This window comes from Xiphophorus hellerii, chromosome 22, assembly GCF_003331165.1.
Source record: "Xiphophorus hellerii strain 12219 chromosome 22, Xiphophorus_hellerii-4.1, whole genome shotgun sequence".
NCBI lineage: Eukaryota > Metazoa > Chordata > Actinopteri > Cyprinodontiformes > Poeciliidae > Xiphophorus > Xiphophorus hellerii.
This window is the reverse complement of record NC_045693.1, coordinates 121,233-130,800: the sequence shown is the minus strand read 5'-3', so window position 1 is coordinate 130,800 and position 9,568 is coordinate 121,233. Positions and strand designations below refer to the sequence as shown.

The following is a 9,568-nucleotide window of genomic DNA, read 5'->3' as shown; positions in this document are numbered from 1 at the left end:
ATTTACATCAACAATAACTGGTGTAAAAATGCCATGACTGTCGCCAGTTACTGCTCCCCGGACATCGAGCTTCTGACTGTTAACTGCAGACCATTCTACCTGCCCAGGGAGTTTACTGTGGTTAGCATCACTGCTGTGTATGTGCCCCCCAGTGCTAACACTAAAGAGGCTATGAGTGTTCTCTACCGGACCATCAGTGAGTTGCAATCCTCACACACAGAGGGCGTTTTCATCATTGCTGGGGATTTTAACCAGGCCAACATGAAGACTGTTCTCCCTCACTTCAACCAGTATGTGGATTTTCCAACCAGGGGAGGAAATACTCTAGACTTGGCCTACACCAACATCAAAGAAGCATTCAGAGCAGCAGGAGTTCTTCCACGACACCAGCAACACCAGAAGTATGTGGCAAGGCATACGGGCGATCACAGATTACAATCCATCCTCCCCCCCAGTGGGCGAAGTTGATGCTGACTTTCTCAATGGACTCAATAACTTCTTTGGGAGGTTCGAGGCACTGAACAGTACTCCGGCAAAGAAAACTGTTCCCCACCAGGAAGAGGAGGCACTCTGCCTGGACACAGCCAATGTGTTGAAGACCTGGACTGGGCCGAGTTCAGAACCAGCGGCTCGGGTTTCTCCAGGACGCGGGCGATGACGGAGGTCGGCACGACGTCGGCGTGCGTCAGGCTCAGCGTGTCTGGGTCCTGGCCGCCGGGGGCGGGGCTTCGCTCCGGGAGGCTGGACTTCATGTGTTTGTTGAGCATTTCCTGCAGCTCCGAGGGCAGCTGGACAGGAAGGAGAAAAATAATCGATTCATAGAATAAAACAACAATAATAATAATAGAAAACATAACAGTGAACATAAATCTGAACAGTTTCCAGGAACTGAGGCTGATGGACGAGCTGCAGCCATTAACGCCATTCACTGATCGATCGATCAATCACTTCCTGCTGGAGAGCAAACTTCTAGCCAATCAGTACAGAGGAAGTTAGAAACCTTCCCAGTTCCAAACTGCAGAACTTCAACTAGATTGTCATTCAGAGATCAATCCTCTGATCAATCCTTGATCGATTCACCATCGGCTCAAACATAAAAAACATGATGGAGAAAATGGATCATCTATGAATCTCTGCAGAACCAGCACCAGGCTGGTTCTCCAGAACCTGTTCTCGGTCCAGTCAGAAGCTTCTGGGTCTGGTTGTGAGGAAGATGAGGCTGAACTCTTCATCATGTTGTTAATGGCCACCTTCAGTTAGAGCTCCGCCCACAGAGCCACAACATCACCGTTTATGACAACCATTGCTGCAACAGTTGACCACAGAACCTGACCAGAACCAGCGTTTAGCTGCTAGCTGCTAATTGTCAGTTGCCAGTTGTTAGCTAGATAACAACTGTCCCTCAACTGTCCCTAGCTAACAACAAGAGCCACTTCCTTTATGAATCCACCTCCTCAGCGTCTCGATCAGATTCCTTCTGAACTCCTGGAAAGTCCAGAAAACTTCCCGTCTGGTTTTCAGATTTTTCCAGGAAAGGTTTGGGAAACGCAGAATGAGCTCTGATCCATGAAAACCGATGGGACGTTTCTGAGAGTCCTGGTAGAACCATGGTCTGAAACCCTTTCTGTTTAGTCCTGGTTGCTGTTTATGAAGCAGATTAAGGGACAGAAATGAAGCTGCTGAATGATTCAGAACCGCCTCCTGGGTTCTGCTGGGACCCAGAACCGTCTCAGGTACTTACGTCAGCAAACTTGTGGTTCCTGAAGTGGGACTTGTTGCATTTGAGCAACTGAACGGCCAAGTTGCAGTCTTGCCTGTAGCGTTCCTGTACACACACACGCACGCACACACACACACACACACACACACACACAGTCAGCTCGTCATGTGATGCAACAGGAACAGTGTTCTACGTGGTTCTACAGGAGAGGAGCTGCTTCTCTACACAAACTAAACAATAAACATTTAGTCAAAAGAAAACAACCAAATCTGATGAAAACATGAGCCAATAGAAACCCAGATTTAACCTCACAGCCAATCAGAGGCCAACGCAGTTTCCATGGAAACTCATGATGCAGGTTCTTACGTTGAGCTCCTCCAGGCGGTCTATGGTGTTCTTAGCGTCCAAAAGTTTGTTGGTGAGCTCCACGATCTCCTGGTCCATTGTTTTTTTGTCCCTCTCCACCTTCCGTAGCTGCAAGCAGACGACATGTAGATCAGAAGGCAGCGCTGTTAGTGGGCGGGCTTTGCGTGGACCAATACATTCAAATCGTGGGAATAATAGGTTAGCTCCTCCCTCAGCCGGCTCCTCTCAGATTCGAACCCCTCCATGGGAACGCTACATTTTTCCCAGATCATTTGAATGCTGCGTTAGCGACCAACGCTGCCTCCTGCATGATGGGTTGCAGTGCCACAAGATCAATACGATCTGATTGGATATTGATCGAAGCATCAAAGCTGAAAAAAATCTGTTTAATAATCTGAATCTGCCCAAAGCAAACGAAGTTCAGAGAGCACCGGCGCTGCGGCTCGCCGGCGGATCAGGACCTTCTGCCAGGACCAAGAATGACCTTTGACCCCAAATTCTAACCTGGCATCTAACTCACAACAACTTCTCACTTCTGTCTGGTTACGGTAAAGGTAGCATTTCTGTTAGCAAGCTGAAGCTAAGGTTTTGACAATATTAAGTTAATCCTAATGCCCCTAGCTAAAGATAAAGCTATGCTAACATTAGCATGCTAAGATTACATTAACCCTAACAACAGCCAGTTAGGAAAAGATCAAATTGGCATTCTACAATCTTGCCAACCGTAACATTAACATGCTAAAGCTAATGTTATGCAAATAGTAGCATGCTAAGATGTTAACCCTGTCAGCATGTTAAATCTAAAGTAACACTAATAATAGCATGCTATGATGCTAACACAAACATCAGTATGTTGTAGGTAAGGTTATGCTAACATTAGCATGCTAAGATGGCAACACTCTTGTCAACATTCTACAGCTGGGGAAATGTTAACATTTGCATGCTAAAGCTAAGCTAACATTAGTAGTAGTATACAGCAGCTAATACTAACATTGGAATGTTAAAGTCAGCCTGCTAATGCTGGGTTAATGCTAACATTAGCTAATGCTAAGGCCTTAAAGTGGACCTACTTTATAAGTGTTTGATTTGAAAACTGTTCAGGATAAAATGGTCTGAATGAGTCTGTCTGGCAGAACCAAGAACCGTCCTGACCCGTCAGACGAGCGACCACGTTAGCAGTTAGTTTCACACCTGAAACTGTTCAGGTGGACCAGCAGCAGCCAGAGATAGAGGAGAAGGACTCTGATTCGAACGCCAGGTCAAGCTACAGGTCGGCCGGGTTTAAAGTCCGACCCAGAAGGTTCTGAATCGTTCTGGGTATTTCAATGTTTGTCTCTTAAAGGCCGACTGTGGAGACGTGGTGTTCAAAAAGAGAGGAAGAGGATGGAGGGATGAAGATGAATGAAACCCAACTGCATGAACCCATGTCTGACTGACGGCAGCCTGAGGATGAGGATGGAGATGAAGGTGAGTCCATCAGAGCAGCGTGAGGAAAGAAGAGATGAAGAAAGAGCGGTCAGACATCATCATCATCATCATCAGTTCAGCACAAACGTCACAGCAGAACCGTTTTGATCCTGTCAGAACCGCCTGCTGCCAAAGCGAAACCTTTGGATCCAGAAACAGTGAACAGAACCGGCCTGAACTCGGCTCAGAGAAGGTTCTGTTTTGCTCCAGCTTCCCAGTTGAGGAGGCAGAGAAGAATCTGGACCAGAACCTCTGGATGTTCGGCCCATTTCTGTTGTGCACCCGAAGCCTTTGGAGGCTCCGCCTGTCTGGACCGGATCAGAACCAGCAGCTGTTTCTGGGCTCAGCGTGACGCCGGCCACCGAGCGGTTCTGGTTTAAACGGGTCGACGCCGATGAACCCACCCGGCCCAAACATGGCAGCTTCTGTAGCAAGACACGCCTGGAGGAAAATCCCAGCAGAAACCTCCTCCAGGTCCGGACCGTCACCATGGCAACCAGCCGGCTGTCAGTCGAGGCTTTCCCAGCTGATCGATACGCTCACTGAGGATCAATGAGCTCCATTCATTACTAATGAGGTCAGCCAGGCGACCAATCGGGATGCTCGTTACGCGGCCATCAGCGCGACGTGACAGGAAGCGCGATAAATACCGACGGGATGGAGCGCCAAGATCTGATGCCGCGCAGCATCAACGCATCAGAGCTTACCAGAGCGTGCAGCTTCTCCTCCAGGTCCTGATTGGCTCGCTGCGACGCCGTGTAGCTGTTCTGGAGTCTGCAGGGAGAGGTCAGAGGTCAGACGCCATCAGCAGGTTCTACTGACCCACTAACAGTAGAGGTCTGGGTCAGAACACAACCAAGTAGACGGACTGGATCAGTTCAGTCCAACAATTAGAACCTCGTTAACTCAGCAGACCAGATGATGAGGCAGCAGGATGTAACTGCAACCAGGCTAATGCTAACATACTGCTAACATCACCAGGCTAATGCTAACATCTATAAGATAAAATGTATATAATCCTAACATTACCAGGAGAAGGCTAACATCACCTAGCTACACCTAACGTAATATTAACATGGTAAGTTTAACGTTCTGCTAACAACGTAGCTTAGACGAAAATATTAATGATTATTCATCATGTTAATGCAATAGTACACAAGCACATTCATGTTATAACCGTAACAATATCATAATGCTGATGTCAGTCTGTTTATGCTAACATCAACAAGCTATGCCCTCTGCTAAGGCTAATAAGTCATGCTAAAATAATAAAACACCAACATCTGCGTACTTAAGCAAACAAAATACTTTGAGCTACTCCAAAACGCTGAGGTCAATGTGAAGCTAACATCAGCAGGTCAAAGCTAGTTCAGTGTAAAAAGGCTAGCACAATGCTAAAGCTGGGCTAGCCAGTGGATTACAGTGTTTGGTGCTTTTACTGCATCACATGATACATCCTGACTTTCTCTCAGTGAACTACAGAGGCTGATTCACTATCTGATTCTCACAGTTATATTAATAAAACAATATAAAATAATATAGTATAATATAACATAATATAATATAAAATAATAATACAAAGACCATTTAAATGTTCCTGTTAACAGCAGCTGATCAGGTGATAAAGACACTTTGACCTCATCATCATCATCATCATCATCGTCAGTTTCCTCACCTGCGGAACTTGTCCCTCATCTTGTCCAGGTCGTCTCTGGTCCGGCTGAGCTCCGCCTCCATGTAGTGACGGCTGCCCTCAAACTCCGCCTCCATGGCCTCCATCTTGTGGGTGGAGAGTGACAGGCGGTGCCGCAGGTCCTCGTTCTGCTGCTGGAGGATTCTGGGTAAGGAGGCGGGACAGGAAGTGCTTTAGCCTGTCAGGACGTTGGACACCTGGAGAGAAGGGACCAGACCAACTCACCTGATCCTGTCGGAGTCCGACAGCGCCTCCTGGAACAGAGCAGAAGCAGAATTAGACTCAGTGGACCAACAACCCATCCTCAGACCCACAGGCAGAGCGCTGGTCCGCTCTGACACCGACCACTGCAGTGGTGCCCAAAGTGGGTTCTGGAGGTCCGGCATCCTTTAGTTCTCTCCCTGGTGGTACCAACATGTCAGTGTTCTTCTGAGGCCTCTAACGAGCCATGATTGGATCCAGGTGCGTTAAACCAGGGAGAGACTAAAACATGCAGGATGCCGGAACCTCAAGGTCCGACTTTGGGCTCCCCTGGACTACTGGAACAGAACCGGGTCAGGGAGAACTGGAGTCAACACGAGGAGAAGAAACAGAGACTACTGAAACCTACTGGGACCAACTGGAGCCGACTGGGACCAACTCAGATGTATCCAGGTTCTCCATGATCTGGTCCAACTTCCTGAGATTTTCCCAGGATTCCAGGTCTCCTTTCAGTCAAATAGAATCCAGTTCTGGAGAACCAGCTAGATCCCAGTCCAGAACCCGACAAGAAAGGGATCAGAATCCAGTTTAAAACATGATCCAAACTGGTCCAAAACCACAGAGAAACCCAAATCCAGAACTTTGTCAGAAATGGTAGAAGTTGTTCTTCCTGGGTTCCATCCACAGATCCTGCTTCAGACTGAACCGGATCAGAACCAACTGGTGCTGGTTCATGAAGGTGTTAGCCTCATAAAACATCCAGAACAAGACCCAGACCAGTTAAAACCAGCAAACTGAAACCAGTAAGAACCCAAACAGCAACCAACAGGAACCAGTAGGCCTGTCACGATAGCAAATTTTGCTCAACGATTGTCTCAAAAAATTATTGCGATAAACGATAATATTGTTTGAAGACCTTTTTACACTGATTTAATGGAAATGATGTAATAATGCATGTGATTTCCTGCCAAAGATAGATACACTTTATTTTCAAAAGAATATTTAACACTGGAACTGATAAACAAAATAAACAAAACAACCAAAAACAAAATAAAATGGATTCTCAGTCTCCATTAACAAAAAACTCACTTGGAAAAAAAAAACTAAACAACATAAAGTAAAAGTGGAAATAAATACTGCATTCAACCAAAAGATTATGAAGTCTGTATATTATGTTGCCCTTCAGTAATAATTAGATTTAAATAGAGAAGATGGGCACATCGACTACCTGATGCAATAATTCACACTACATGATTTTTTGCTCCTATTTTTCCCCTTACAACAATCTTAGATCGTTGGTCTTTCTAAGATTGTGTGGTGTGTTACGGTAGATCGTCGTTGCTGCTCTGATCTAAATCAGGGTTTTTCCCCGACTGGGATCTTAACGCTTCCTGTTGAATGTGACAGGCAGCCAATCAGAAAGCGCGGATTCCCCTCCTACTTTCTGAGGGGAAATTACGGAGGGGAATCCCAAACAGCTGACACGGCGCAACCCGAAGTCCAGCGGACATCGGAGATGATATGTGGAAACAACATTAATGTTTATTCAACATGCAAGAATATAGAAATGACAAGAGGAGGAGTTGGAGCGAAATTGCTACCGCAGTTGATAAACCCGGTAACTTTTCAGCTGTTCTTCGTTAACGTGACGTAAATAGGTTCTAATGATTTTCATTCGGTCAGGACTTTACGCTGACACTAGCCACATGCATTGCAGGTAGATTGTAGTAAAGCATTGATTAATGCCTGGTTTTAAAATTAGTTCACTGAACTTGTAGCCATTATTTTGTGCCCATTGTTGGACACCACACGGCAGGAACGAACCCGATCGAACCGTTATACCTAGGATTTCTGTCGGCTAATGTGTGGGTCTGTCAGGTTTTGAAAATGGGCCGACAATCGGCCGACAGCTCTAAGATCGTATCGTGTGCTCTGGGCTTTACACTAAGGAAATGAGGAAGGAGAGTCAGTGGAGAGAACCGGAGTTGAGCCTTTTTTCATTCGGTGTCATTAACAGAAAGAGAAAAAGGCCGGAAGAGATGATGATGCCGATAATTAAAATGGCGTCGATAGTTTTAATTTATCGTACGATTAATTGATTTATCGTTTATCGCGACAGGCCTAGGAACCACCAGTGAAACCGGTCTGATTCCATTCTAACCAGTTAGAACCAGTTTAAGGAAACCAGCAGGAAGCCAGTTGCCTTCCAGTGTCCTGTGAACCTGTTTCTGTTCATCCGGCTCCCAGAATGCAGCAGGGCATCAAGACTTTCGGTACCGACCCGACCCGACCCGTCCAGGGAACCAATTGGTAGGAGAGCCCAGCAGCCAATCAGAGAGCAGCGCTGGAACGACCCAGGAGCGGTTCTTCTGGAGCAGGGGACCCAGAAACCCAACAGAACCCGCTGAATCAGAACCTGATACTAATCACCATCATCATGTCCAGTCCTGGACCGACCAGGTGGAGAAAACAAACGCACCTTGGCGCTGAGGGACAGGAGGGAGGATGAAGGGCGGGACGTGAGGAAGAGGAGGCCGAGTGACCTCTGACCTACCTTGATGTGGGACAGCAGGGACAGACTGGACAGGGGGGGTCTGGGTCTCTGCCTGACCTCAGTCACCTTTCTAAGCTCCGCCCCCTGTGTGATGTCACCGCGCCCCGCCCTCTCCAGAGGCTGGTTCCAGCCGTCGGGTCGCCGTATCGACGCCACCCAGCCGTCCCAGCGCCGGGTCCGGTCTGCGGACCGTCGGCCGGTGTCGGGACGGCGGCCGTGCTGGTGGGCGGAGCCTCTAAGGTCTGCGGGCGGCCTGCCGAGCTGTGCGAGGCGGGCAGGGCTTAAGACACGGCAGGTGATCTCGTCCAGGAAGCTGGAGAACCGGACCTTCTCCTCCAGAACCTGCATCCTCCAGTTCCAGGCGGTCCGGGTGGAGGAGGACGGGGCCAGCGACTGCAGCGAGGGCGGCCCCCGATGCTCCGCCCCCCGCCGCCCGTCACCCAGCAGCTCCACCGACTTTGACTTCCTGAGCGTGTCGTAGGTTGGCTCCGCCCCCACGGCGGCCGGCTGCTTCAGGATGCTTTTGGGGGTGGCGCCACGGGCAGGGGCGGTCCGCTGGGTCCGGCTGGGGCGGTGCCGCACCGGGGAACGTCTCCTGGAGGGGGCGGAGCCTATGTGACCTCCCCTGCTCTGACTGGCGGCGTGGCGTTCAGGCCGGTGGGCAGAGCTCCTGAAGGGCGGCGGCGGCGGCACGTAGAGCTCCAGGCTTGACAGGCTGGAGACGTCCGGCTCGCTGTCGGAGGGGGGCGGGGCCTGTTCACGGCGCTGCGGGGACGGGGTTACCTGGCTGAGGTCGGGCCGCTGGGCGGGCGGCGGCGAGGCGGGGGTCAGGCCGTGGCGCGTCTCGCGGTGCTGCGGCGGAGCCTTGCGGTACGGCTTCCTGGCCGGGCCGGCGCTCGCCATCCTGTCTGCTGGTTCCGGTCGGGTCTGCGGTCCTGCCGGGACAACGGGTCAAAGGTCAGCTAGTCAGAGACACGACGGCGCCGCTCACCTGCCAACCGACCGCTCGCCACGACGCCCCGACCCGACTGCCCATCGTCACGGCAACACTCTGCCTCTGAGTGCAGGTCGATACTCGCCCGCCCCTCACAGCTGAGTGAGAGAGAGAGAGTGTGTGTGTGTGTGTGGGGGGGTGTGTGTGTGTGTCGGCCTCAGGCCAATTATTGATCAGCTCTTGTTTCCAGAACAGGAAGTGCAGCTGGATCGATCCGGACCGGACCGGCACTCAGAGCCACTCAGCTATCAGCAGGTGTGTGATGATGTCATACAGGTGACATCATCATCCGGGTCGTCAGAACCGCCAGAACATTTCACTGGAGGAGACAAACTTGGATTAGGACAACTGGACTCATCCAGAACCACAGAACCAGAGGACAGGAAGGTCTGGACCGCAGCAAGGAAACCAAAACCAGGACCGGACCGGAAACTGGACCCAGACCGGATCACCTGAACCGGTCCAGTTAACGGTGCTGCTGCGGGGATCAGAGCCGTAATCGTGATTTTCCGCTCCATTTAGTCCGTCTGGGTCACGTGACCAGCAGCCAATCAGGGCGCATCGATCGCCCAT

The 9,568-nt window shown here is 50.0% G+C and overlaps 1 protein-coding gene across 1 annotated transcript in view; it reads right to left on the bottom strand.

Annotated features, from left to right (window-relative positions):
• Nucleotides 1–9,568, bottom strand: part of LOC116713349 (uncharacterized) — a 24,881-nt gene extending 15,313 nt beyond the window's left edge. Inside the window, exons 1-8 of the mRNA XM_032553492.1 lie at nucleotides 9,448–9,568; nucleotides 8,002–8,936; nucleotides 5,472–5,500; nucleotides 5,229–5,390; nucleotides 4,261–4,327; nucleotides 2,087–2,194; nucleotides 1,742–1,825; nucleotides 601–788 (exon numbers count right to left, since the gene is read on the bottom strand). Of these exons, the coding sequence (XP_032409383.1) occupies nucleotides 601–788; nucleotides 1,742–1,825; nucleotides 2,087–2,194; nucleotides 4,261–4,327; nucleotides 5,229–5,390; nucleotides 5,472–5,500; nucleotides 8,002–8,936; nucleotides 9,448–9,568 (1,694 nt within the window). The remainder of the gene's footprint in view (nucleotides 1–600; nucleotides 789–1,741; nucleotides 1,826–2,086; nucleotides 2,195–4,260; nucleotides 4,328–5,228; nucleotides 5,391–5,471; nucleotides 5,501–8,001; nucleotides 8,937–9,447) is intronic.